Source organism: Aureobasidium pullulans (genome assembly GCF_000721785.1).
Source record: "Aureobasidium pullulans EXF-150 unplaced genomic scaffold scaffold_9, whole genome shotgun sequence".
Classification (NCBI taxonomy): Eukaryota; Fungi; Ascomycota; class Dothideomycetes; order Dothideales; family Saccotheciaceae; genus Aureobasidium; species Aureobasidium pullulans.
In genome coordinates, this window is record NW_021941029.1 from 58,293 (window position 1) to 85,397 (window position 27,105).

The 27,105-nt window shown below is 50.2% G+C and overlaps 8 protein-coding genes across 8 annotated transcripts; 5 read left to right on the forward strand and 3 right to left on the reverse strand.

Annotated features, from left to right (window-relative positions):
* Positions 1-931: 931 nt before the first annotated feature.
* Positions 932-2,839, forward strand: M438DRAFT_374384 (uncharacterized protein; the record flags this gene model as incomplete). Its single annotated transcript, XM_029908500.1, has 2 exons — positions 932-1,448; positions 1,503-2,839. 2 exons carry the CDS (start codon positions 932-934, stop codon positions 2,837-2,839), a joined length of 1,854 nt encoding a protein of 617 aa, XP_029760417.1.
* A 126-nt stretch (positions 2,840-2,965) lies between these two features.
* On the forward strand, positions 2,966-4,217 carry M438DRAFT_209285 (uncharacterized protein). The gene has a single exon (XM_029899398.1). It carries the CDS (start codon positions 3,092-3,094, stop codon positions 3,908-3,910), a length of 819 nt encoding a protein of 272 aa, XP_029760418.1. The 5' UTR covers positions 2,966-3,091; the 3' UTR covers positions 3,911-4,217.
* A 2,288-nt stretch (positions 4,218-6,505) lies between these two features.
* M438DRAFT_209343 (uncharacterized protein) lies at positions 6,506-7,783 on the forward strand. The gene is made up of 2 exons (XM_029899399.1): positions 6,506-7,526; positions 7,619-7,783. Exons 1-2 carry the CDS (start codon positions 6,680-6,682, stop codon positions 7,645-7,647), a joined length of 876 nt encoding a protein of 291 aa, XP_029760419.1. The 5' UTR covers positions 6,506-6,679; the 3' UTR covers positions 7,648-7,783.
* A 1,962-nt stretch (positions 7,784-9,745) lies between these two features.
* On the reverse strand, positions 9,746-11,077 carry M438DRAFT_374385 (uncharacterized protein; the record flags this gene model as incomplete). The annotated part of the gene is made up of 1 exon (XM_029908501.1): positions 9,746-11,077. The coding sequence occupies one exon, from the start codon at positions 11,075-11,077 to the stop codon at positions 9,746-9,748; it is 1,332 nt and encodes a 443-aa protein (XP_029760420.1).
* Positions 11,078-12,560: 1,483 nt separating this feature from the next.
* Positions 12,561-12,713, reverse strand: M438DRAFT_274033 (uncharacterized protein; the record flags this gene model as incomplete). Its single annotated transcript, XM_029900678.1, has 1 exon — positions 12,561-12,713. A coding segment is annotated over one exon (153 nt), but the record flags the coding sequence as incomplete, so codon positions are not given.
* A 5,229-nt stretch (positions 12,714-17,942) lies between these two features.
* On the forward strand, positions 17,943-20,323 carry M438DRAFT_345389 (uncharacterized protein). The gene has a single exon (XM_029905439.1). It carries the CDS (start codon positions 17,957-17,959, stop codon positions 20,111-20,113), a length of 2,157 nt encoding a protein of 718 aa, XP_029760422.1. The 5' UTR covers positions 17,943-17,956; the 3' UTR covers positions 20,114-20,323.
* Positions 20,324-21,645: 1,322 nt separating this feature from the next.
* M438DRAFT_374387 (Set1C complex protein) lies at positions 21,646-23,277 on the reverse strand (the record flags this gene model as incomplete). The annotated part of the gene is made up of 1 exon (XM_029908502.1): positions 21,646-23,277. The coding sequence occupies one exon, from the start codon at positions 23,275-23,277 to the stop codon at positions 21,646-21,648; it is 1,632 nt and encodes a 543-aa protein (XP_029760423.1).
* A 2,028-nt stretch (positions 23,278-25,305) lies between these two features.
* M438DRAFT_273959 (general substrate transporter) lies at positions 25,306-26,960 on the forward strand (the record flags this gene model as incomplete). Its single annotated transcript, XM_029900675.1, has 2 exons — positions 25,306-25,450; positions 25,507-26,960. The coding sequence occupies 2 exons, from the start codon at positions 25,306-25,308 to the stop codon at positions 26,958-26,960; spliced, it is 1,599 nt and encodes a 532-aa protein (XP_029760424.1).
* Between the last annotated feature and the right edge of the window lie 145 nt (positions 26,961-27,105).

A 27,105-nucleotide genomic window follows, 5' to 3' on the forward strand; every position in this document is an offset into this window, starting at 1 on the left:
GCATTTGGTATCAAGTCCCGTCTTTGTCGGTTGGTGTCCTTCTCCGAGGGGTGGGTGAGTGGGCTGCAATGCACGCAAGCCTACGTGCGTAGCGTCTTTGTTCGAAGTCGAGCGGCCCCTCCTCATGTCAGCTTGTGGAAGCTGACGAGGCACGCACATGCGTTTCTACAAGTGCATGCGTCCAAACAGGAGATGGCGGAAGTGTAGGGGTGCTGATCATCTACGCCCAAGTCTTGCAGAAAGATTCGAGAGATCTAAAGGCCGTTTCGAGTGCGTCGGTTCGAGACGCGGGCTGATTAGACGTGTCGAAGCAAGAGAGAAATATGGAGTTGCCGGCGAATAACCAGGTCAGGAAGCAATTGACGCAGACAGACGATGACGAGGGCGAGAGTGTTTCTTGAGGCAGGCGGGGACATGTGGAGGCTAGTGAAAGTCAAATTGGCGAGGTCATCTACTCGCCACCTCATGCGACGGGATTGTGCTGTCGCATCGAATGTTTGCGATCAGTCGAAGATGGGCATGGGGAGCAAGATTTTGCACCAGAGTCTGATTGGCGCACACCCGTTTTGGAGGGCAGGCTGGACCCGGGTCACTCAGGCAAAGCAACAAGGGATTGGGCGGTGGTATGATGTCCTTTTTGCAGGGTCTCGATGGCACTGGCTGGCACTGGCTGGCACTGGTTAGGCGGCTTTGGGTCCGGTCTGGCTGAGGAAGGAGCGACCGACGTGCGAGTTGTGGCTCCCAGAGGCATTTGACTTTCCAGACCAAGTTCAATGGAGACACTTTGACTGCCCCGACTCGTCCTTTGAGCTTATTATCTGTTTCTTTCCATTGACACTTCCATTCTTCCATGAGCCTCGAATACGACTAGATAAGCCGCCATAACCGAAGCACCATCTCCACGCCCTTGCAACCTTCTTCCCTTGCTCCGATGCAACAAGACCGGCCACGCAAGTTGCAGCGCATCTCGCAAGCATGTGATCTCTGTCACCGACGCTCCATCCGCTGCCGGCCCAGCAACGAGGACCAGGAGCGATGCCAGAACTGCTACGACTTTGACGTGGCCTGCACCTACGAACGCCCTTCGAAGCGCAGGAAGCACCCGCAGGCTCCCGCTGCTCCCTCACAGCCCTCGACACGCTCCTCGCAGTCGCGCACCACCCTGCCCTCGGACCTGGTCCCCGTCCCCGACTTGCAGGCCAATTCGACTTCGACGCGCAATGATTCCATGGGTAAGGCCAATGAGTTTGGTCCCCTGCCACCACTCGTTGCCAGCGCCGACCCTGGCGAGCTCGAGCTGTCATGGAAGGCTTTCGCTCTGTCCAGCGAGACGACCATCTTCGAGCTGTTCGACGTTTACATGGAGGTCGTCTACCCGCTGTATCCCTTCTTTCACGAGGCCACCGAGAGAGCCAAACTGAGGAATAGGGACCACTTGACCGACAAGGGTACGTCACGTCCGAACTACACACCTCTTTCACGCCCCTTCTAACAGCGTACAGGCTTCTTCGCCTCTATCATGGCCATGTGTGCTCTGTCCTCAGCCCGTATTCGCGACGGTGCCATCCCTTCAAGAATGCCCGAAGCTGCCAGGAACCCCGAAGCCTCGTCCGAGATATTTTTCGCTGCCGCAAAGTCCGTCTTCTCTGCCGACCTTGACAAGCTCCGCGGTGCCGACTACATCCGAGCCTGTACCCTTCTCTCCTTGACCAGCATCCAGTACGGCCAGTCTCTCGACGTCCAGCAATACCAGGGTCTCGCCATGACCCTTATCGCTATGCAACGCTTCTACGACGAGAAGTATTGGCCCAGTGGCTTGGATGACTCTCAGAAAGAAACATACAGGCGTCTGTATTGGGGTAGCTATACCTTGGAGGTCTACACGGCTGTTGTCTGGAACTGCTTCATTCGCACTCAAGAGGTCCACTTGAATGTGCGTTATCCCAACGAGTACGATGACGGCACCATGGCGAACACCAACATCGAAGCACCCCCCGGCCAGCATCGTGTCAGCTGGCTTGTAGGATGGAACTTTACCATCGACCTGTACCGCGTTTTGGAGCACGTCGTAAACAAAGCCCGTGCCAAACGCTTCAACCACGACGACCGTCGCAGTGTTGACAGTCTCGTGTTCGGTGACGCTTTTTCCGAGAAGAGCGTCATGGCTACCATGCTCAACATGTACTACGCCCTGCCACCACAGTTCAAGTCCACTCCTCCAATGACTGGTGATCCAGCTCAGGACATCTACGCCTTCCAGGCCGCGAACATTCAAGCAACCTTACAATTGCTTCGTATGATGTTGTTTTCCACTGAAGACGGACCTAGTGTCGAGAGGAAGTGCGACGTAGCTAACGAGGTCTTGTCCGTTTTCCAGACTATTCCTACAAGGTATCTGCGGGCCATTAGTACGCCCCTTATCTACCAACTGGGAAGCATAGGTGGCGTCCTCGGTTCCGTGTTCGAGCAGCCCCTCCAGCAGAAGATGTACGAGCGAGTTCGTAGTTCCCTTGTGCTTATGGCCGAACTGCTGGAGACGCTCGAGTCTAACTTACATCGCTCAGCCGGTGCCAGCCAAGGTCTTCTGGCCCAGGTCGAGAAGATCGACCAGTACATGCGGTCTCCGAGAAATGTCACCCACCCTCAACCAGTACCTCAACAAACCGTTGTTGAGCCACCACAACTTCCAATCGAAAACCACATGGCTATGCCCGCGATTCAACCCGTGTCTGGTATGGACGGCGGTGTTGTGCAGCTACCTACAGATCTCAACCTGGAATGGCCTTGGCCACTATATCAGGAAGGTCCTTACTACACGGAGAACAACAATGGATATTAGCACAATTCTTTGAATATGATCCTTCCCGCGAGGGGACAACAGGACACTCTGGTCCAGACTGGTGACCAGCAAGCTGATCCGACTTTGATCAATCGTCATCAGGATTTGTTACCGTCCTAGGCGGGTGTGTATCCTTATCCACAGGCAGATTCCTCCCATGTCAACTATCCTCAGCCTGCCAATTACTCTCAGCTGGGTGGACACTATCACGCAGGCTTCATTCACTTTGGAGGCTATCAAGCAAACACATATATGCTTGGAACTCCTCAGCAAGCGATGCAATACTCTACCCGTCCTTTTCAGCAAGCAACTTTATCTGGGACACAACCCGTCCGCGCAGGTCTCGATCAGATGTACATCTTTAGTAGCGGTGCTGAAGGTCCATTTCAGCCAGCCATCTCGACCCAGACCAGCGGGCTCCCACAAGCAGATTCATCTCAAGTTGAAGGACACCAGCAAGCAAGTCCTTCCCAGATTGACGGCCGAACGCAACTAGATCCGATTTCGCCTGAAATCTTGTCGCATTCGGTTCCGTCTCATCTAGGCGATCCTACTCAGACACGTGTTCACCAGCCCGAAGACCTAGACCAGACAGGGGAGCTCCAGCTATCAGCCACGTCTTTGGTTGCAAATGCTCAACAACCAAACCTTTCCCATGTATATGGCCATCAGCAAACAGGTCCAACTCCCCCCGGGCCTTCGAGAGCGACTGTTCCGTCTCATATGCTCCTGTTAGCAGGTGATGCTCAAATGAGCGGACACGAGCAAGAAGATCCAGCTCCAGACCTAGCTCAATTGGAAAGTTACCCGCCATCGGTCTCGTTCCAGAGACCGGGTTCACAGCAGATGTCGTACTTTCCGGCATTTAATATACCTGTCGGTGGTATGACCCAGACAAGCGACCACCAGGAAGAGGATCCAGCTCTGACAGCAGCTTTACAGCTGTCACGTGCATCCCGGAACGAGGCGCACCGGAGGATCACACGTGCTTCGCGGTTTGCGTTCGATGCAGGCGGTGCACATCCTCCAGACAAGTATCAGGAAGCACTTGAACAGGCGAGTCTTGATTAATGATGGAGTCCATTCTAGTTGAGGACGCAGAATGCTGAGGATGATGATGAAAGTGGATTAGCGTTCCACCGTGCTGGCTACAGTTCGGCGATGCACAAGCTGTCGTTCCATAGAGCTATGATGAATTCACTCACTAAGATGAGGATTGAGCTCCTCGATCAAATGTTTCTGTCTCATACCTTCGAGCACTCTTCCAACATTGATTTCTAAGCAGATTTCCTCGCTCGTTACAGCTGAGCACTTCTGCAAGTAGATGCCTGACTGCCCAACCCCATCTCCCACTCTAAATTAACAGGTCTAGAAGTACCACATACGAAGTCCAAGATCACAAATAGTGCATAGAGTTTCGTGAATTAGTTTAAGTGTTCATTCGGAGGAATCAAATCAAAAGAAGGTTGAAACTTCGACATCATTTTGCAGCTCCTCTGTTCATCTCGTGATGCGGACGGAGATCAAAGAACAAGCGAGCGGAGCGGCAAGCCGGTTGATCTTCTTGAAGCCGCTTAGCCTGAGCAGCGATGACACATGCAGCCACGGACCTTTTCTCCGAAACCCTTTTTTTTCTGAAGGAAGCTGAGAAGCAAAGCTGAACATCACACATGCAGGGTTTTCCCTCACTGTTCAGAGACAAGATAGGTCTGAGTTTTGTTGGGCGATCGCGAGCGATGCGGTGCGTAAACGAAAGAAAATCTCTGCGGCATCAATGGTTTCTGCTGATCGAGTGAGAGTGATCGAAAGATGGACAGGGTCGTGGGCAGGGAAGCTATGGCATCATAGTGTTTTTGATGTGTCGTGATGGTTGGAAAATATAGGGAAGGTGCAACCGTGTACGCGGACTGGGAAATAGGGCTGCTTCGGCATGCCTGCCAGATATGGCAAATCTTGCAATCGAGAAGTTTCGCGATGCTGCGAGATACTGCACTCAATCGTGGTAGGATGTTTGAGGGTGGTGTGGTGGGCATGTCATAGGCTTGCGTGTTTATCATGCGTCGATTGGTTGGTTAAGTGATTAGAGGAGAATGCGCGGGACACGTTCGGCATCGATACTGTTTGTATGGCAGTGTCTTTCAGTTCGAGTGCAAGAATGCTTCTTCTGGGAATGTAGCAGCTGTTCTCTATCCGTCCAATTACTCCAATAGAGGCAAACTATTAGAACATTGAGCCCATGCTCATCTAAACACGATAGGTGCTGAGATTAGACAGAGGGCTCCACACTCATCATTGCCCGCTAAACCCAAGCCTACCTGGTAATTACGCCGGTGTAGGTGGTGGCCTCGACGATCGAACAGTTGCAGGTGAGGTGCAAAGATATGCGATTGGAGCGCTGCGCGATAACCATATTGTTGTCTGTGATGGGACAAGGAACAGGTGAGGTTGTCCTTGCGCTTAACGGCTAAACGGAGTTTGTCTCACTCTGGTAATGTCAAGCAAGGGAGTAATAGGTAACAAAAGCCTCACCTCGACGCTGCTTGCTTGACGGAGTATGACCCTTACGGGAGCAAGTCCGTTATATGTCCTGATCTTCGGGGCGTGCTTCCGTGTGTGGTTTTTGCGAGTTGCATGGTGACATGGTTGGGGCTGACCGTAGGCTTGGTTTGGAAACAAGGCAGTTCTTGCCAAATGAACGGCGGCTCTGTGGCGCTGCTGTCGCCCCGCTTTTCCCCACTGCTTCAACCAAACGCAGCTTCTGTCGACAGGGTATGCTTGAACGATAGGTATGACCTTTGGATTGGTGAAATTGAGAGACAATTGATCAAATGAGAGGATCAAAGAGATACACAGCTTCCAAGTGCAAGGATTCGTGATGGAAAAGACGGAATCTGATGTCCGTCACAGCGAGCTTGTGATTGGGCCGACGAGCCCCGGTTATCTCTGTATGTGGTAACGATCGGTGCGGCTCCTGCATCGAGCGATCGTCGAGCATCAGAAGTAAAAATGATGCGGCTCTTTCGCGCGAAGCGGCTTGCACACCGGAGGAAGATGCGTCTGACGTCGATTTGAAAACGCCCCCCTGGTCGGTCTTGCCGTCCGGATCTCTGTTTCTGCTGTTCTAAAAGCGAGGGCGAAGAAAGAAAAGCTGTACCAAATAACCACAGTATCCACCTTTGAACCTCGCGCGTGTCAAAGCAGAAATTCCCAATCTTGTGTCAACCGAAAAACCAGCATCGTTGAAAGCTCGATCATCGTACCTTGGATTTTCTCAGCCAAAGCTAGCCTACCCCGCCGACGTACGGTACAGCCGCAGAGCCGCATCCATTTCAATCCTCGCCCCCAGCTTCCTCGTTTGAGGCTGCATTCTTCTCGCCCACAGCACAATCTCCCTTTGCCCAAACCCAACCATTGACTTGCTTTCATCGTTCGACTGCAGCTTCCTATCATCGAGCATAAACTCCTGTTCTTCTTTCGTCCACGATCAAGCATTATCGACAAGCTCTTTCTCAAACTCCCTCGAACCGCAACGCCGTTCGTGAGACTCTCAAGCTATCAAGCTCGAAACAGTCTTCGACCATTGACTCAGCCTCACACTCGTCGCGTTTCATCAAACCTTCTCCCACACTCAATTCACGCTCACCTGTTACACCCTGGTTGTGGCCTGTTCAATCGACAAACAAGCGACTGCTGCAGTAGCTTCGCCTGAGGTTCTCGCGTTCTGACGACACTTCAAGACACCAGCCACATCTTACTGCATCCATCCTCATCAACCATTCGTCCACCTACATAGTTGTTTGCCTCACGATAAGATCACCAACCTCATCGCATCATCCAGATATGGACTTCTTCCAATTCGAGCGAGCTTCGCCACAGAACACCAGCATGGACCCCTCCAGCACGACTTACGACTTCAATGCCCTCAGCCCGACCACCCCAGAGCCCGAAAATATGTTCAGAGACCATGGCATGTCGCCGCAAATACACATGAACCCAAATAATATGTGGAATGGCCCACCACAACCCATAGTCGACGGTGGATTGGAAAAGCTTCTGCACAGCTATCCAGCAGCCATGGATCAATATGGCCAAGTCACACCGCCAGACGACGCCGACATGCACGGCATGACGAAAGCGTTTGGCAAGCGAGCTGATTCCGGTGCCTCGGGCTTCGAAGTTGGCGCCTCCTCAAGCATGTCTCCTCGTAATTCAAAGAGACCTTCGGTGAGGTCGTCACAAAAGAGCCGGAAAGAGAGCAGGGCATCGGAGGACGGTTCGACCGGTGACAAAAAGGACAAATACCGAGAGAAGAACCGTGTCGCAGCGGCAAAATGTCGTGCCAAGAAGAAGGAACACACAGACAGCCTTGAGGACACATATCGTACTCAGAGCGCCATGAACACTGCTCTGAGGCAGACTGAGAAGTCTCTTCGAGATGAATTGTCGTACTGGCGTACGCAAGCACTCCACCACTCCTTCTGCGATTGCGTCGACCTCCAAGAATACAACATGAGGAAGGCTCAGAGCATGGCTTTTGGCACAAACAATGGTGCAGCACCCTCACCCGTCCTCATGAACAGTCCATCGGGTTCGTCCGGTCGCAACCATCTTCGTTCGTCATCGATCGCCGATATGGTCTCTCCCGTGATGAGCGAAGCGTCGCAGAGCAACTCTTTCGTATATGGCGGTATGACCAAAGGTCTTCACAAGACCTCTCCAGTGGCTCCCTTTTCGACACTGTCTGAATCGGACCTCAAGGAAGCTAATCAATAAGACCAGAGACTTCCTTTTCTCTTAATGATTCTTAAAATTCTGAGAATTGTGTTGTAAGCAGGGGGCGGAATCCAGCACAGCGGCTGCGGTAGCATGGGTGTTTCTTCTTTTTTTTTCTCCAAAGAATCTGCGACGAGATGGCGTTATGAACGAAGGCGTTTCTGGTCGACGAACGAAGCACACGAACAGTCCGGTGTATTCATGGTATCTTCTTTTCTTCCTGTACAATCAGTTCTCCAAATTTTTCTGTTAGTGTTGCGACTTTATCGCGACATGTTGGTCTGCCAAGCAACGAGACAGCATCATATCAAAACTTTTTTTTTTGGCTCATCAGATACTCTTGCAAGTCGTCTAGTCCTGAAAGTTCGAGCATCGATGGGTTGTCGGCGATGTCGATGACTTGAGGGTGTACGACAAAAAAAAGTCGAAGCGAAGGATGAGTTGTGTTCTTATTGAAGATGGAAGTGCCACCCCCTCTTGTCCTCGTGGGAAGATGAGCAAAGTCTTTCGTCACCATGAGCGTGCAAACCAGAGCTGTGATAGATGAATGATGCTGTAGTGACGGCGGAGTCGGCTTGAATGCCGACGAAGAAGAAATTCGGGGATGCGGTCAGACGCCCGTCGACGTACATCACCTATTTCGGAGCAGTTGGTTTGCAGCTGAAATAGAAGATCGTGGAGCTTCAAGCAGTCCTCGTTGTGTCGCGGTGGTGGATAAATCGTCCTCATGATGCTCAGAAGTCCGTTATGACGACCAATTCGTATAGACATGCATGCCACTTGAGCATTGCATCCTTATCATTTTTGGGTTTGTCGACGTCCTTGTTGATGGTCGAACAGCGTGTTTGAAAACGAGTCCTGGATCCTGTGGCCATGTTCCCTCTCAATCATACCCCGCCACCTCGCCATGTATACTTTTTCTGTTTTTCTGCGAGCAGTTCTCTCCCACCAACTTGACGACCAGCCAGCCCAAATTTTCCAGGTCTGTAAGCGATAATCCTCGATGCAAAATGAACAGTATTAAGAAGATAAGAAGAAAGGAACTCACAAAAGGTCGTTTGGGCAAAAAGAGGCAAAGTGTTGGGCACCCACACTCAAAGAGAAAACGCTAATCTTGTTCCCGTGGGTGTCCTCGTCATTCTGACCATCTCTCTAGTTTTCGTTATTCGGAGGTCGGTCGCCGCGCCGAAAAACGAAAGGATAGATGCCAAGGACCAAGTCATTTCTTGTTTATTTTTAAAAAGGTCCAGGTGATCCCCCTCTTTTTGCGATAACACACTCATCGGGCATCGAAATCGACATAAACATCGAGCCATTAATCGCGACGATAATTGCTACAGAGAGCCCAGTCCATGTAATCGACTCATGAACTGACAACTTTTTTATTTCTTGCTATTCCAAACTCGAGCACTGCTCTATCTATTTTCTAGACACCAGCATGCGGGGAATAATGGGTTTGTCAATGGCTATGTATTAGAATAGTCCATGCGCAGTGGTGGCTGTTCCAAGGGTCACACTCTCGGCGGCACGGCCGTCTACCGAGATCTTGGTTTAACAGATCTGGTGCCGAGACCACGATCATCGCATCCGAGCACTCCCGATCTTGCTGTCAACACACCTCGACTCCGTTAATGGATAAGTTTGCCGACATTTGAGATAGATGACTCCTTTTCATGTCGTTTATTGTTCAGCTTTGCAGAAGCGACTATTTGTGAAGGTCATCAGGACGTCAGGATTCTGTGAAGTTTGAAGATGGTGATGCCTTCTTTATCAAACGGCGTCGAGTAGGCGTTGACAACCTGTCATGGTGAGGTAATTGTCTTTTTACCTTCTCATTTGACTGCAACCTCCAATGTCGCTCAGGAATCAAATTTGACCTTCTTCTTTTCCAAAACGCGTTACACCGCCTCCAACACCGCTCAATGTGAACAGTTAGAGCCGTGCAAGGGTGCATTCTTTATGAAAGACTTGGTCGAATTGCAACATAACTAATTGGTATCTTAAAACAAATAATGACCCATGTCGACCTGGTACCGACTGCCAAAATCACTGCGCCATGATCCATAACGACAAGCATGACTGGCATGAAACCACCTGTAGACTTATAAAACGACTTGTGGGCATATTGTCTGCTCAATACACTCTCTTTGCGTCCGGTTCACTTCTCCATACATCTCCAGAATTGTATGATGGTGGCGCTAATTCATCCCGAAATTCTGGAGGAGCTGTGAGGCTTGATGACGCTTGATCACTAGCTGCGAGCTGTGGAGGATAGAGGGCTGACGGTCCGGGTTCGGTGTATGCAGGCGTTGGAAGCTCTGAAGACAAGATCTCGAATGGGTACTTGCTTTCAAACTGGAATCGATGTCCGGTTTCGATATGGCGAACGTTCACCTTGACGACCATCTTGTAGTACAAGAAAATGGTGAACGTCTTGAAACTCGGAACAAGGTTATGGACGTGTCTTGTCATGTCTGCTAGAGTAAGAGGTGCCGTAAGCGGGACAAAGGTACCATCCAGTGGCAGTAGCGAGTTTTTGCCCGGTATATTGTGGCTGATTATGGTCTGCTTTCCATCCTTGAGATGATCCCTTAGGCTACCCATGGCTCTGGCTTCCACATATGCTTTGACATATATGTGACAGTCGTCGACGACAAAGCTTGGAGTATCGGGGTCGTTCGCTCCTGTCTTGGTGTATTTGCAAGAAACGTCGAGTGGCAACAATTGTGTTGCACCCACACTTCGAGGCATCTTGAAGGAGACCGCAATGTTGATCTCTGGCGTCTTCAAGGAGGGATCGCTGGTAAACACATGGCTCATCTTTTCCCTGAATGAATGCTGGGTTGGACGTAGTGCTTTGCTCTTGAAACGTCCATCGCCTTGACAGGGGCCATCCAGTGGTAATGGCGCTTTGAGGGGTGTTGAAGAAGCAGGCCAGATCGGGAGCTCACGTACACATTCGGTTGAATGCATCATCCTGCCAGGGTTGATTTTCACCTTGAGCTTATACGAGACTTCTGCTTCTGGAGGAGTGGAGATCTTTTCGCTAACAAGTTTGAAAGATGGAGGTAGTCCTTGCTCGCCTAGCTGGAACAGGTTGTCCTTTGAGGAACTCTTTCGATGAAAGATTGCTCCAAGTGGCAGTTGGAAACGGAAAGGCCATTCGTATCTGCCTGACTGGATAGTATGAGGGCCTCGAAAGATTGTATCCATATCACGGAAAAGAGTAATCTTCTCAGGATAGCTCTTGGTGTGTTGCCCACCGTTGCCATTGGAATGTCGCTCTCTGATTTTTGTGAAGCAGGTGCCTTTGCAGATGATGATAATACTGTCTATGTCGACTTGGGCCTGAGGAGTATAGACTACCTTTCCTGAGATGGTTTGGCCGGGGACGAATGTGCCGAGGACTCCTTGAGGAGCAGTGTCCACGATGATATCGATATGCTGTGGTGAAAAGTTACCCATCGTGACGAATTACTGGATACAGTGGAGCGGCTAGCGTGGGGATGCGTTCTCCTTATATAAATCCTATAATCCTCTCAAACATGATCAGTGCGCGTCAGGCGGACTCGACGAGCCATACCATTTGGTTCGAAGGATTCAGACTTGGCGCAGTCTTACAAGCTCTCAGCCTAAGGATTCGAGAAAGATTGTTGGAGGCCTATGCACAGCCTACAGATCATCATAAGCGCAATGAGTTCGCTTTGAAGACCGGAGGCTGTGCAACTCGCACTAGACACTTTGAGCCATCATATTCCTGAACTTCAATATGCTTAACGATTCCTGTATCTTGCTCATTGCTTGAATTGCGGCAGTCGGAAAAAATACGTTGACGCTCGAAGGATCGATCGTTGGAGTGAGCAGCTTGCTAGCGATTCGTTTGAAGCTAATTACACGCAATATCGGTTAAACTTCGGAGTGTTATTGTCATCTATCTAATAGCTGTATACACCCCCCCATGAACCACCAAATCCTGTAGTTGTTTGTTAGTTGTTCACAACTCTTAAGGGCGGCGTCTAATGGCATTAGCAAGGCGCTGCACCATAGTGTCGGTAGGTTAAGGGCGAACAAAGCGAGTGCAGAAGTCGAATAGTTATTCGAACATAATGCCCCTAAGGGTTCTAACGCGCGAGACAGCGACATAGCTAAGTCCTTAAGCGAAGTCTTTCTTAGAGATGTTAAGCACGGCCTAATTAACTGTTAAGCCTTAAGCCTTATGAACGGTGACTACGAAGGCGTTTAATAGAGGGAATTGCTTGCGGTAGCAGATCTTAGAACTACGAGTAAACTCTCTATTAGATATGAAGATAGGGATAACCTTGTCGCTAGTAGGTGTATTAAAGAGAGAGGGGCCGTAGTAGTCGTCGAAGATAACGAGGACGTAGTCGGGAGGGTCTTAGAGAGGATCCTTGTCGGCGTCCTAAGAGATGTCGTAGATTGTTCTAAGGGCGCCATTAACTAGGCCTTGTTTAGTCTAAAGGTTCTTAGTAAGCATGACACGAGCGTTAAGGTAGAGAGGAAGCTCGGGGACGAGGTTAGCGCCTTTACGTTTAGAAGTAGAAGCGGCTTCCTTAGGGTCATGTAAGGCCTTATAGATGATAATAGGCTTATTAAGACTAGCGATACGTTCTTCGTTGCAGGCCGTAACAGCGTTCTTCTTAGGGAGGAAACGGATAGCGCTAGCGAAGGAGCGGTAGTCTTAAAGGGTAATAGAGGAACTAGTGCGAGTGCTTAAGAGTTAATAGTTAGGGAATAAGACTTTGTCTATGCGTAGATTGTCTAGCGCGTTGCGGAAGTTAATAGATTCCTAGTTATCACCTTATTAGCGCATAATGACATCTAGGACAATAGTCTTATTAAAAGAGTAGTAGGCGTTACGGCTAGCGATCTCGAACTCCTTAATTAAGACGCTAGAGGTGTAGAGGGCGCGTTTAGAGACAGGAGGTAGCTAGAAGAAGTCTCCGCATAGAAGCACACTAAGTCTACCGAACCATTCATTAGCTATATTAGGAATGGCCTTGCGAAGGCGCTTATTAACGTAGGCTAGACCGATAAGAGAAACTATAGACTTCTCATTAATGATAAGGTACTTAACGTCTTTAAACCTGTTTTAGATGGCAGTGCGGTTTCCGGCAGTAAGATTAGACTAACTGTTAAAGGGGAGACGGAGCAAAGCATATAAGGTTCTACTAGCGATTCCATATGTAGCTATACCTATAGGAGCGGCACGAAGGACGGGGATAGGAAGGTTATGTTAAACGCAGAGCTTCTAGATGTAGGAAGATATGGTCTTAATGACGAAGGATTTGCTAGTACTACTACGACCATTAACTTAAACACGGAAGGATAGGGGGGTTTAGCCATTAATGATAAGGCGGAAGTGGTTAAGGACCTTGTCGTATATGATGGCCTACTTTAGAGTGAGGAGGTCTATATTAGTCTAAGGGGTGTCGGCGACGAGGAGTTTAGCTTTAGTATTTCTGTGTTAGTTCTACTAGTCTTTACTAACGGCGAGGGTAGGGTAAAGGCTAACATAAGGGGTCTAGTCGTATTGGCGGTCAATATCGCGTTAACTAAGGGCATTAGGGTCTTCTTCATTAATCTTAGCTCTATTGGCAGCAAGGTCTTCCTATAAGCGGCCTTCCTCTAGCTTATCTTATAGATCATCTTCGAACTCCTCGTCGTTAGCGGGGTTTATGTCGACGTTATAGTAGTCGTCGGGGTAAGTATAGAAGACTAAACAGTTAGCATAAGCTTCTAAGTAAGTAGTGTAGGTTATGCCGGCCTTACTAATATCTCTAATGAATTTAAGGTTATCTATAGAGCGGAAAGGGTAGTAGAGTATAAGCTTAACACGACAGTAGTTTTCGTAGTCATCTCCTTAAGGGTTAGGCGAGTAGATAGGGAAGTAGCGGAGTACTCTATCCTTAGTGTCTACTCTAGCTAGGCGGTAGATTTGTCTTGCGGCAGTATTAAAGCGAGTAAGGACTTAATAATAACTATCATTAAAGTAGATGTTGTTGCGTTACATGTACTTTTAGAGAACACTTCGACCGGCTACAAAGTTTTAACCTTCGACGGAGAAGGATTAGTTCTACTAGGACTTAGGGCGACAGTTAATAGGGACGACGGTGCGAGAGATGTTAACTAAGGGAAGGTCGAAGAGCATGTGCGTAATCTCCTAGCTAGAGTAGTCACGTTTAGCAATAAGCTTGTTCATTAACTTAGTAGTAAGTAAGAGAAGGGGACGGGAACTAGAAACCTTTAGCAGCACCTCTTAGAGCATGTCTCTATATTAAGGAGACTTAACCTTAGCTTTCGTGCAATACTTAGAGAGGTAATTAATGACAGCTTAGAGTAAGGTGCAAGGGGTGATGTTAGTGTTAGCTAACTATCCTAAGCTCATGGTTCTATTATAACGGTTAAGGCGAGGGTCATTACGCTTAGGATAGAACATAAGATGAGCGGCACTCCTCTAAGGGTCCTTTATAACAACAGATTAATCTCTAATATTATAAGGGAAGTGGAAGCGACAGCTAACGACCCTAGTTCTCTTATTCTTGCGTTAGTAGTAGGTCTCGCTACACTTATAGAGTTAAACACGTTAGAGTAGTTAAGCGAGGTTTAAGAAGTTAAAGGCTTAATCCTCGTAGCGTAGTAGCATAGGAGGTTGTTCATTAGGTAGTGCCTAGCGGAATACCTCGGGGTTGACTATAGAGACATAGAGTCCCTATTGTTAAGCGAAGGTATTAAGGTCATTAAGATTAAGGGAAGGTTAGCCTTAGAGCTAGACGAATCCGTAGCTATAAGGTAAACCACGAGCTTGCCATTTATAGCGGTTAAAGAAGTCGACAACGCGGAACTTCGGCATAATGACTACTTCTATAAAAGACGTAAAACGTGTAACGTAATAGTAGGTAGCGATGTAAGGGTTATTACGGATGTTGTCTCGAGCTATCTTAATCTTTCTATCGGTGTTAGCGGCTCTCTACTCTTTATAGCGAGGCATGTAGCGTATAAGAGAGTCCTACTAGTAATCGGCAGCACTAAATGTAAGGAAGAGGGCAGGAACGCCTAGTATTCTAACTATGGCTTCGAGCTTTTAACGTTAGCCGTTCTAGAAGGGACGACTGCCGCGAAGAGTACTAGAGTAATTAATAATGCTTTAAAGTAGAGCGTTTCCTTCGGTAGACTCGGAGGTAAATGTAGCGCGTAGGTCGTTAGCTATATATATAGCTTAGTTACCCCTACGCTTAACGAAGAAGGAGGACTTAGTATTAACTTAGCTTCTTATAAGGGTATTAAACGCGACGTAGGGGAAGCGAGGGTAAGAAGCGAAGCGGCCGTTACGGTACTTTATAAGATAGTTAATATAGGCAGGGTACTTAACGTCTCGAGGTCTTAAGAGGACGTACTCTACTCTACTATATAGAAAGAGTAAAGGGAAGGCGCGACTAAGGAGGGCTTCTAATTTGTTGAATTTAGAGAGGGGAACAGTATAGTAATCCGGCATAACGATGAAGTCTTATTAAGGACGTTTAATAGCATTAGGATCTACTTAACCTCGAAGTTGATCTATCTTAGACTCCTTAGTAAGGAAGTTAGGAATAGCGGCAGATGTAGGGTCTTTATCTTCGTCACTAAGGTTAACTTAAGCTTTAGGATTAGGGTCTTTAGCAGCAGTGTGTTATATAGGAAGACGATTAAGGACATTACTATCCTTAGGTAAGGCAGCTAATGCAGCGTTACTAATCTTAATGTCGCGGTAGCCGGGGTAGTTAGTACGAAGGAAGTTAAGCTATTAACGAACGACGTTACGGCGAACCCTAAAGATACGACGGAATTAGCGGTTAAGGCGAGGGTTGTCGGTAGAGTTCGAAGGCTTAAGGATGATGATATCTAGGTTCTTAGGGATAAGAGGTAGCTATTCGTATACCTTAGCTACATTGCGAAGGAAGTAGCAGACATAACCCTTATATAAGTATTAAAGACCGCGGACATAACGAACTTCGACGTAAATATAGATAGCGGTAAAGAGTTGTTCTTCGATTTAAGTAGGCTTAGGTAGTTAGGTAGGGTACTTACTAGGATCTATAAGGTTTAGCTCATTAAAGAGGTAGGGGTCTTTAGCGGAACCGTCATAGCTACGGTTAACTCGGACATAACGAAAACAAACATTATGTTTATTAAGGTCCAGATTAAACCATCTCTTATTGCAACGACGACATAGCTCTATACGCTAACGACTAATGCGGTAATGGAAGTCTATAAGGCGTACTAGGTCTAGAGCGGTTAAAGTAGCATCTTAAAGTAAGAATTAAGGGTTATCGGGATGGAGGGGAGGGTTAGTAGGGTCGGGAGGACTAAACATGGTAGTAGGGGGAACTAGTATAAGCTAAGTAGGAAGGCGTGTACTACCTAAGCTTATAATGTCTTCCTTATCTGTTAAGGGAAAAGGTTTACCTAAAGGGTTATATGCACTTAAGGGAGTGGCCTTATTAAGCGGAGTAGTAACATAGACAGGCGTGCTAATAAGAGGACTAAGGTTTAAGGCCTCGCGACAGCCGTTACAGTAGTTAGGAGATTCGACATTAAGCTCGTTAAGGAAGTTAATTCTCTCTAAGTCATAGTCGCTCTAGATACACCACTTAAACTAACCTTCAATCTTACCTTAAGAATAGCTAAGTTCATAGAATTAACAGAAGTCTAGATAAGGAGTGTTTAAGCTCTTCTACATTATAGCACGAGGGTAAGAATAAACCTCGCATTTAAACTAAAGAGGAGGTGTAGGTTCCGGGTTATTACGTATAGCTATACGAGGAAGAGCGGAAGTAGCAGCTCAGGGTTAGACTAGGGAAGAAGGCGTAGGAGCGTTTATGTTAGTAGGATTGTAGCCGGTGCTATACGGGTCTTAAACTTTAGAGCTAGACAGTGCACTAGCAGGTAGAGTACCGCTACCGAAGAAGGGATTACGGACAGGAGGACGGCCTATATTAGGAGTGTAAGGGTATATAGATGGACGTAGTTGTAGGCGAGGAGGACGTTATATAGGTACAGGTGTAGGGAGGGGTAATGCTCCTCTTCTACGCTTAACACCCTATAAACCGCTACGACAGGTAAGGCACTACTTAGTAGGAGGTCGGTTAGCGTACTTGGCGACAAATTCGGTGGCGGGTTTAGATAGACCACATTTTGTACAGACGTGGTGGTCGGGAATGTCGGGAGCGTCGGCGGGTAAGGATAGGTCGAGGGGTAGGCGGTTCGGGTCATTGCCTCCTCCACTAGTAGGAGCGGGAAGAACAGCGGCCATCTGAAGTAGAAGGTTAGCAGTGAATTGAAGCGATGGTAGACTTAATCTGTATTAAAGGGGGCGCGGTGTTTGCCTCCGGCGGCTCTCCGAGGGCTCTCCGAGGGCCACTGCCGTAGAGGCTCTTCCCTTGCGGGTGCTTTTGTTGTACAATTGAATTAAAGAAGGGTATTCCGCCGTTCGGCGGGCGAACCATTGCATGGAGCTATCCACTGCGTGGTGCTGGCCTCCGGCGGTCCTCCGGAGGCTCTCCGAGGGCCATTTCATGGAGACCATTTTATGGAGACCACTGCCGTGGAGGCCGTTCCCCTGCGGGTGCTTGTTCTTCGTGTATTGAATTGAGAGAGAGGGGGCACCTACCTTGTATGCGCGTACCTTGAATTGAATCTGTATACGCTGAATTGGTGCTCTGCGCGTTGTGGTTGTGATGTTGGAGTGGATGGTTGTGTGTTGAATTGGTGAATTTGGTGTTGTGTGTCGCGTCGCGGGAGCGGGTTGCCCAGAATTTTCGCCGCGTCGCCCGAGCTTCCCCGAACTTTCGACGCGCGCGCCCGAGCTTTCAACGCTCATTGAATTCGACCAATCATCGCATCTCGTACCCCGGATTGGACCCTTTTATTGAGCAGCTTGCTGCGATTCTAACCGTAGAATAGCCCCAAATAACAGAATGACACGGGTTCCTCTGCCAAGCTCCTCCACAAGTCACCGGCCCGCTACCCGAACTCCAGTTGTCACTAACGATAGCAACAACATGCCCTCGACGTGATGTCAGGAAGGTAGAGAATGGTGTATTTATCTACATGTGATGGTCCCATGCTGTGCGTTCAATATGGTCTTCTGTGAGCAGATCTCTCCCAGTAACACATGAGAAGTGAGTCTCTTCACTGTCTCCTCCGGCGGCTGACTGCTGCGGACCTGCTTAATCGGAGGCTGGGGGTCCAAGCTTGAGGCTGTGCAGCTGCCTCACCCTGCCTGCCTCGGTGGTCAACTCTCTTACACCTAACACGTCTCTGCTCACATCTACAAACATCGTCATCATGTCAGAAACGCAATTGCTGGATCTCCCAGTAGACATTCTGTATCTGATTTTTCCCTATCTCGATGTCACCAGCTTCGTGGCATTAACATCAACTTGCACAGCACTGCACCAACCTGACATTGCGCAATATGCCCCATACTGGAGCTCAGCCGCGCGCAGCACTTTCCGCGTGCCAAATCAACCAGTCGTCGAGAATGACGGTGTGAGATGGCAAAAGATGTATCGTCGCCTACTGACGGAGTCTCGCTGCTTCACCTGGGGCAACAATGACGAGACCTGTCTTGGCCATGGACACCAGCAGCATATGGGATCACCTTTCGGCCGAGGTGGTATTGGACCTGCCGGACGCCGAAGACCCATCGTTCGTGCGAGACAGCATGTATCATGGCCTACTGAGATGGAGGGTATCGAGAAGCTGGGCATCATCGCCGACATGCAATGCGGTGGTTGGTCCACCAACCTGCTGACATCCAAGGGCGGCTTGTACGGCGTTGGAGTTATGGACGGTCAGGCACGCAACCAGCCTGCAAAGCCGAGACCCTCACCACTTCGTTATCCTGCAGGCTTGCCTCATCCTAGTGAACGCTACGAGCCAGCATCTGCCATCAAGCAGTTCTCTGCCGGACGTTACCATGTCCTCGCTCTGTCCGATGCTGGATACATCTGGTCTTGGAGCCACATGAACATGCCTGCACTCCAAGTCAAGTTTCTTAATTTTGAATTGACAGTGAGAGAGAACCATTCTTCATCGACTCCCGGCTACGTCAAAAAAGTCGTTGCCGGCTGGTCAAAGAGTGCTGCTTTGATAGTCGGTAGCGGTATCGTTGTCTGGGAACCTATCAAACGTAATGCGCGCCAGCCAGAAGGCGAAGAGGACGCTGTGCTCGTTATGGAAACCGCAATCTGCCCTGGTACCGACTTCCAGCGATCCGTCACATCATTCGAACCGTCGCCTGCAAGTATCGACATCGGTGAAGTCCAGAACTTTATCTGTCTCGAGGAGTACATCCTGTTCAACACGCACCTTGGTAAAGTGTACGCCGCCAGTATTGTCTGGAACGCACAAAGCAAGGCAGTGTCCGATGTCAGAGAGGTCCCCCTTGGAACAGACGGTGAAACCAAGTTTGCTACAGACGTCCAAGGGTCGTTCCGGTCGTTCGCAATCTTCACAAATGATGGTACTGTCTACACCGGTGATCTGGGCGAACATTTGCATGGCCTTTTCCGAACCACAATGAGGCCTCTCGATCGCATACATGCCCTCCAGCAGACTCAGGTCATCTCCATTGCATTCGGCGACTACCACTTCCACGCACTTCATGCACCCGGCTATATCACGTCTTATGGTACCGAGCCTCAAAGCTGCGGTAGTCTAGGCCTTGGTGGTCACGGAAATCCTGAAGGACAGATTCGTGGACTTCGCTACCAGGGCGTATCTGGAGATGGACGCCTGGTTCCACACGCGTCCCTTCATGGGCGCAGGATTTGGTTTGAGAAGGAGAAGCAGAAGTGGATTGCTTTCATTACAAGCGGAGGTCGAGACCCTGAAGAGGCCAAGGAACGTATGCGCATGCTCTCGGAAGTCAACGTCCAAGGCGAGGTCAGTGAATGGTTTGAACAAGAAGGCAACGCTTGGGAGCAAAGGTTCGGTGGTGACAACACGCAGAGTGAGGACGACCTTGGCACATACTTTGCGCTCAGTGTCACCGCGGCCGGGTGGCACTCTGGCGCTCTGGTGCTTGTCAACGAGAACAAGGCGAACAAGATTCGTGAGGCATGTCTGCAGGATCCCGTCGAAGCACCTGAGGGTAAAACCGCTATGGGCGAAAAGGCATCTGGTCAGGAAGAGCAAGCTAACAATCGTGGGTTTCTCAACCGCGCATTCGACTACGCAGGCGATATCATAAATTGGTTCAATGGCTCACCTCGTACAGATACCGAAGGACCTGGCTTCCGCGACCCTAACAACCCAGATGCCTTTGTCAATCCGCAGAACCACGGCGCCGTAGCTGAGGATGGTCGTGCATATGTCTGGTCTCAAGACTCGTTCCCTCGTCTGAGGCTTGCAAACGGTCAGGAGATGCCTGGAGAAGTTGAATTCTCGGAGTGGAGATTGGGCCGTCCGGAGTGGCAGGGTCGAGTCGAAGGAGTATAGGTTAAGCGAGGGCGACGATCAGATCAACGATTGACGGCCATTGATGATTGAATGACATGACGATGGAAGATGACTATTACTGCTCCCTAGAAAACGAAAGGCGTATCCTTTGCCTATAGCAGGTCAGGTTTCAGAATGACAACCCCAGCTTAAATTTGCCTCATTGGCGCCTCTGAAGTAGCAAAAATCGTACATTTCTACAATTACACGCGTGATAGCGTTTAGTACAGTGGAGGGGTTGTTGGACATAATTCCTTCCGGGCCAACTTGTTCGTCCTTTTCTTCCATATTCAAGCATCTTCTCTTATACAACATGATCATTCTTGTTTATGAACAACATCCATCACAGGTTTTTGTCTGCTTTCCGTGGATGACAACAACTTCTGTGGGTCAAGTAGATGGGATAAGTGTTGTTCCTTTGACGATGGGTTGTGAGATGCGAAATTTATGAGCTCTAGGCCACGTCAACAGCCCAATGACCAGATTACTATATTAGAAAGCTTCTATATTACACCAAGAGTCTATTTAGAGCCGAACGACGTATCTGAGCCAAAGTGTGGTGAGTGGATGGCATTTGCTTGTCAGAAGTTGTGGTTGACGGTGCCACCCTGACCGAGAAATCAGGTCGGCATCAAGACTGAACTTGGTATGACCTGCTTTTGCCATCTTATGTAAATACGAATGCACCTCTACAGGGCCTCGAGACTGCACGACTACTGTGAATGATGTAGTTCAAGAATCATGATTGACGCACCCAAAAAGGTCAACTTGGTGCAACGTTGAGTAGATTGAGATACTGACTGAAGCTAGACTACCTATGATGTTCATTGGCATATCCTTCATCCTTGGTAACTGGAGGACCTGAATGTAGAAGAAGAAACATGATCAGAAACTGGAAAAATCAAGATGAACGAAATGATCGGATCTGGAAGAGCAAGAAAAGGGCAGAGGGAGAAAATAAAAAGAAAGAAAAGAAGAAGTAGACAGGTCTGGGACCATCTCGCGCTATGCCTTAGGAAAGTATATCATGTCTGGTCCTACTAGTCACAAACTCACTCTCACTGGACCCCCACTCGGTTCTCAATAACTTTGTGCATTTTGATAGGGATGTTCTCACGAGTACCGAGTGCTTGAGAGGTAGGTAGCTGGACAGAATTGGGAGTACCAGGGCCAGGTCACCTTATGATGTATGTATGTACACGGAAAAAGAAAGGGCAAAGGTACAAATCGCATAGTTTGATACATCTTAAGACACCGAGTAACTACTGCCGATGCCCTCTCTTGGGATTCCTCCACTTTCAAGGACCTTTAAAGTCGAGTTTTGGGGAACAGCCATTGAGAGGCGCAAACTAAACGTCAGCGCGAGGTGGAAACTTCAACTTCAGCCTAGGAGAAGGAGGAGTGAGAGAAGGGGCTTTGGGCGGCGAAGGCGGCGAACAAGCATTGGAAGCGCCTGTCCAAGCGATCTTACGAACAGGGGTCTGAGCAGCAACGTGACGAGAAGGGCGGAGCTTTCGTGGTGAAGTAGAATCCTAGTCCATTTCCTCCTTCAAGCTGGCAACGCCCTTCTTGACAGCATTAGCACCGGCGCCGACCTTTCCTCCAAATCCACCGTCCTGCATGAAGAAGTCTACTTCGTCGAGGACATCCCAAACCACATCTTCTGCAATTTGCTCCTTGAATCTCTCAGAGATGGGACGGAGAGAACGACCAGGATAGAATCTCTGGTCTGGATCTGAGGTGTCAGAGAGAGGGGGGGCAGGCTTCAAGTGGGTGGGCGGCATCCAGAAGCCGTTTTCGCCAAAGTTGAGTTCGGCGATGCCACCGCTGAAACATGCTATGGCGGGAAAGTAGCCGAGCATACCGTCATCGAAGCCTTCTCGAGCACCTTGCGACTTGCTGGTCTGACTGGCAGGTGGTAAGAAAGCCAGTAAGTTTTCAAAGGCGGTGCCGATCAACTGGCCGTTCTTGTAGACGCGGATGTTACTGTGTGGCAGGGTACGCAGCGGCGGATCTTGGTGGTGAGGGCCAGGTTGCGATTTGATAGATGTCGGAGCGCCAGGAGCAGGAGTGGACAGAGATGTCAAGGACAAGGTACGGTCTGCATAGGTTTCAACAGCCTTTGTCGAGACATAGTCCATGGTCTCGAAGTAGACATTGCCTTTGTACGGCACGGGAATACGGTCGCGGATGATGTGGTGAGGTTCGAGGGAAGGATCGGGACGTGGTGGTTGGTCTTCAAAGCCATCGCCAAGATCGACGGCCGGGTTGTAGTGGCCTTCAACGACCTTTTGGTGCAACGAAAGTGAAGGGAGGGTGATCTCAAGACCAACAATGTCGCCTTCACGGATGCTGTCGTTGAGCTGGATAGGCGTGTTGGCCTTTGCTTTTGACGTCCTAGGGTGGAAGAACTTTGACGGGCGGCTGCGATGCATGGGCTCGAAGCGGAGGTCGGTGATGCCGTAGCTATAGCCGTCAAAACCAACAGGCGCGTCCAACGGGGCTTCTCGACGAGCCCATCCCATACGGACATGTGGCTGAGGACCTTGGCTCGCGCCAACCGTGACACTCTCAGAGTGGACAGCAGGCACACCACGTACGACACGCACTTCGTAATAGAGCGACCCCTCGCGCGCGCAGACATTGGCTCTCGCCATGCGCCATCCTCTTCCGTTGGTCATACGAGATCCACTGGTGTCGTAGTGTATGGATCGGTCGGCGTCCTCGAAGGACATGCGTGCACCATAGGGCAGCCCATCTGACTGGCGATAGAATTGCTTGTGACGGAAGTTGGGGTCGGCCACCGCTAACGTGTATCGGTATGCTCGTTTGTTCTCAGCCTGGTCCGTGACTTTCTTGAGCTCCATCTTTGCATCCGGCGTCATGTAAGGTGTAGGTTCGTGCGAGGTGAAAACGGGAGGCTTGGGTGGGTCGTAATCGGACGTCTTCGGCGCAGGGATCTGATACCGCATAGGCGATGGCGCCGACTGAGGGCCCGCATGACGGCTGTTCGACGAGCCAGTCGCCTTGCGCTTGGCTGCTACGGTCGGTGTCGTGCCCCGTGTGGCCTCGCGCTTCTTGGCCGTCTCTTTGCGCTCTCGTTGCGACCGTCCTCTCACCTCGGGGTTCAACGGCGATGGCACTGTCGGCGCATTCTCCTGCATCAACCGATGCGCCTCCGTCGTCGGAGCTGGCGACTGTGAACCCGACATGATGATGGTATTGCTTGCAAGCAGCTGTCCATTTGACGCGCCTATGAGAAGTTACGTGCTAGAGCATGATCCGAGCGTCGATCCTGGATAGATCCGCGATAAGATAGCCTTGTCGCTCCTTCCACGAACTGTCCAAGTGATCAGCTCCCGTAAGAGTTGGTGCACAGCAATAACATGATATGAACACATGGACTGAGCACTTTTCAGCCTGCTGAGCTATCATGTCCAGTAGACCACGACAACACCTGATTAACCGCAGATCATTCCATTTGGTTCGCCATGTGCAGACTTTTCTCATCACCTCAGGTTTGCTCCATGGGGCGCCACATCCTCCACTCTGCTCCTACTTTTCCCGCCCATGGGTGCATACAGCAACACCACAACCACTCCGCGACATCCGCATTTCCACCACATCTTCCCCCGTAACGTCTCTCACCACCCTCATCCCACCTTGAGCTGTAACTGTGGGTCTGTTTGAAATGTCCCATCGTCTGCGCGTGGCCGCACGTCTCGGAGGATCATCACACAACATGTCCCAATCTGCACTCAGACGCGTGCTGAAGCGTGTCTGCGAGACTACGACTGCCCTTAAGTCCGTTCCCCGTAGTCTTTGCAGTGTGCTATTGGCTACCCGTGTATAAAATTTCATCTGTTTCCCAACTTCCTCCGAAGAAGAACCTGTTGGACGGAGGAGAACCGAAGTAAGACCACTACCTGCTTTGTATGCCCACCGAGGTCGGTCCTTCGCCGGTCGGCTCAGGATATTGCGGTCCACAGAATCTTCTGTTCGTTTTGGAGAAGCAAAATAGAACGAGATCTTTCATCTTCGAGGCCTTGAACAGTGCCATCGCCAGTTTTTGGGATCTCGACTTTCGAGTCGTGTAGCTGTAGCTTCCAGAAGTCGAATGACGTCCTTGTTCCCTTGACGGACGTTAAAAAAGACTTTCAAGCCGTGGCTTGACAAGGCCGCCGGGTGTGCGAGACGGGCCGAGAAACGCCATCAAAGGGCCGATATTGACTTTTTCGAGATTGTCTTCCGACGCCCTTTTGAAGCTTGGCATGCTCGGCCGACGTCCTTCGATGCATTTTCTGGCCGCCTTCTACGGCCCACATCGTGCTCTTGCGAAGTTGCATCAGGCCCCGGAGCTGTCCCAGACTCTCCCACTACTGACTTGCGAAGCGAACATTCGCGTGATCCTGGAGCAATCAAACCCCAAATGGGCCCCAGCCTAACCCTCCATCTCCAAGGAAAAAAATCTCTCTTGTGTTACCGTTACGTGGGCGCGCAATTAGCTCTTGAAGCTCGACGTCATTCGCTATGGGCTGATGCACTTTTGCTGGGCGTTTGAGCGAGATGTCGACTGCGACTTCCGTTGCCAACAGTCAACGCCTTCCGATTCGTGATGGTTTGATCGGCTTCGGCACGGTAAAGCAAAAATTCTGCTCGCAGACGGTCCCGAGAGCTTCTCGTAGCTCAGGGCTCGAAGTTGCTCACAGGTGACCTGAACCATCACCGGACCGTGGTCATGGTTTGACGTCGCTGTTCGGCTGCATGATTCCGATTAGTGGCTCGACCATTTACTAGACCCATATATATCCTCCGTGCAGAGCGTAGAACATCGAAACCAAACCTCCATCAACAGACCCCAAAGTGTCTCGTGCTCCATCATTTCCAACCGACTCTCTACCCACACCCTTCGCACGCCGCCCGCGTTAAGTGCCGTGTTGCATCCGGAGCACTCCAGAGCAACCCCGATCTATTACCGTCCCACGCTCCTGCTCCATCCTTTATAAGACCGATTCTCCTCATTTTCTCTCTCGACTCCCCCAGCAGACCTCGCCTGGCTGTCATAAGACCTCTCCTTCCGCCATCCATCCATCGGTTCCCTTCTTCCATTCATCCTCCCAACAACATCAATCCAACCCCCCTCACCCATCATCACCATGGGTCTCTTCTCAAAGCGTACTGAGACCGAGGCCATGACCGCCGGTCAGGTCGAATCGACCGCTGGCAACCATGAGCTTCCTGTCCCTGCTGGCAAGGTCACCTTCATGGCCTGCTTCATGGGTCTTGTTGCCTCCATCGGTGGTTTCATGTTCGGTTATGCCTCTGGTCAAATCTCTGGTACGTTTCACTCTCCTGAGAGAGCTCTCGAAAGCTGTTTACTAACCCCTTTCAAGGTTACTTCCAAATGTCCGACTACCTCAGACGTTTCGGTCAGCAAAACCCCGACGGTACCTACTACTTCAGCGCCTACCGCCAGGGTGCCATCACTGCTCTTCTCTGTGGTGGTGCCGCCGTCGGCTCTCTTATCGCTGGTAGACTCGCCGATGTCATCGGACGCAAGTTCTCTATCTCCCTCTTCGCCTTCTGGACTGCCATCGGTGTCATCATCGAGATCTCTTCCAGCACCTCTTGGGGTCAGTTCGCTGCCGGTCGTTTCGTCGATGGTATCGGTATTGGTGCTCTTTCCGTCGTCGTCCCCATGTACCAGGGAGAGTCCGCTCCTCGCGCCATCCGTGGTGTCCTTATTGCTTGCTACCAACTCTTCGTTACTCTCGGTATCTGGACCTCTTACATGATCGACTTCGGAACTCACGACGCCTACTCAAACAGCGCTCAGTGGAGAATCCCCAACGGTATCTCTTTCCTCTGGGCCTTCATCCTCGGTGTCGGTATCCTCTTCCTCCCCGAGTCTCCCCGTTTCGCCTACCGTGCCGGTCGTGAGGACGAGGCCCGCAACGTCATTGCCCGCTACGCCGGTATCGATCCCGAACACAAGGAAGTCAGCGACCAGATCAACGACATTCGTGTCAAGCTTGACGAGGAGAGAGCCGCTATCGGTGCCAAGTGGTACGAGTGCTTCACTGGTCCCCGTATGGCCTACCGTACTATTCTCGGTATGACTCTCCAGGCTGGTCAGCAGCTTACCGGTGCCAACTTCTTCTTCTACTACGGTACAACCATTTTCCAGGCCACTGGTCTCAGCGACTCCTACGTCACCCAGATCATTCTCGGTACCGTCAACGTTGTCTGCACTTTCGGTGGTCTTTACGTTGTTGCCAAGTGTGGTCGCCGCAAGGCCCTCATTGTCGGTGCTCTCTGGGCTTTCGTCTGTTTCATGATCTACGCCTTTGTCGGTTACTTCAAGCTTCCTCCTTTCGCTGACCACAACGACTCCGCCGCCGGAAGTGTTCTGATCGTCTTCACTTGCTTGTTCATCGTCTCTTTCGCCACCACCTGGGGTCCCCTCGTCTGGGCCGTCGTTGCTGAGCTCTACCCTGCCCGCTACCGTGCCACCTGCATGGGTCTTGCCACTGCTTCCAACTGGATCTGGAACTTCCTGATCTCGCTCTTCTCCACTGTTATCGTCGACGAGATCCACTGGTTCTTCGGTCTCGTCTTCGGTGGCTGCTGTCTTGGTCTTGCCATCATCGTCTACTTCTTCGTCATCGAGTCCAAGGACCGTTCGCTCGAGGAGATCGACACCATGTACATTCTCCACGTCAACCCCATCACCTCCTCCAAGTGGGACGGCTCCAAGGTTCCCGAGGATGCCTACGCCTCTGGCATTGCCGAGCAGGGTAACTTCCCTGTCGAGCGTACCGCCTCTAAGGTTGACGAGGAGAAGTAGATTGCTTCAGACTTCAGGAAGTCTTTTCACGAGTGATTGATGCTCCGACGAAAGGTTCAAGCTCTCATTCTTTTGGCATAGCATTGGTGCATGGGTGGACAAAAAGGCGCATATTCCTTCTTTGTATTCTTGAACGTTTGGGAGG

Bases quoted from the DNA above. Each gene is read 5' to 3' on its own strand.
- M438DRAFT_209285 (XM_029899398.1), top strand. From the start codon at position 3,092: ATGCTTGGAACTCCTCAGCAAGCGATGCAATACTCTACCCGTCCTTTT.
- M438DRAFT_209343 (XM_029899399.1), top strand. From the start codon at position 6,680: ATGGACTTCTTCCAATTCGAGCGAGCTTCGCCACAGAACACCAGCATG. The intron at 7,527-7,618 runs GTATGACCAAAG...CAATAAGACCAG, and splicing joins CAACTCTTTCGTATATGGCG to AGACTTCCTTTTCTCTTAAT.
- M438DRAFT_345389 (XM_029905439.1), top strand. From the start codon at position 17,957: ATGTCAGAAACGCAATTGCTGGATCTCCCAGTAGACATTCTGTATCTG.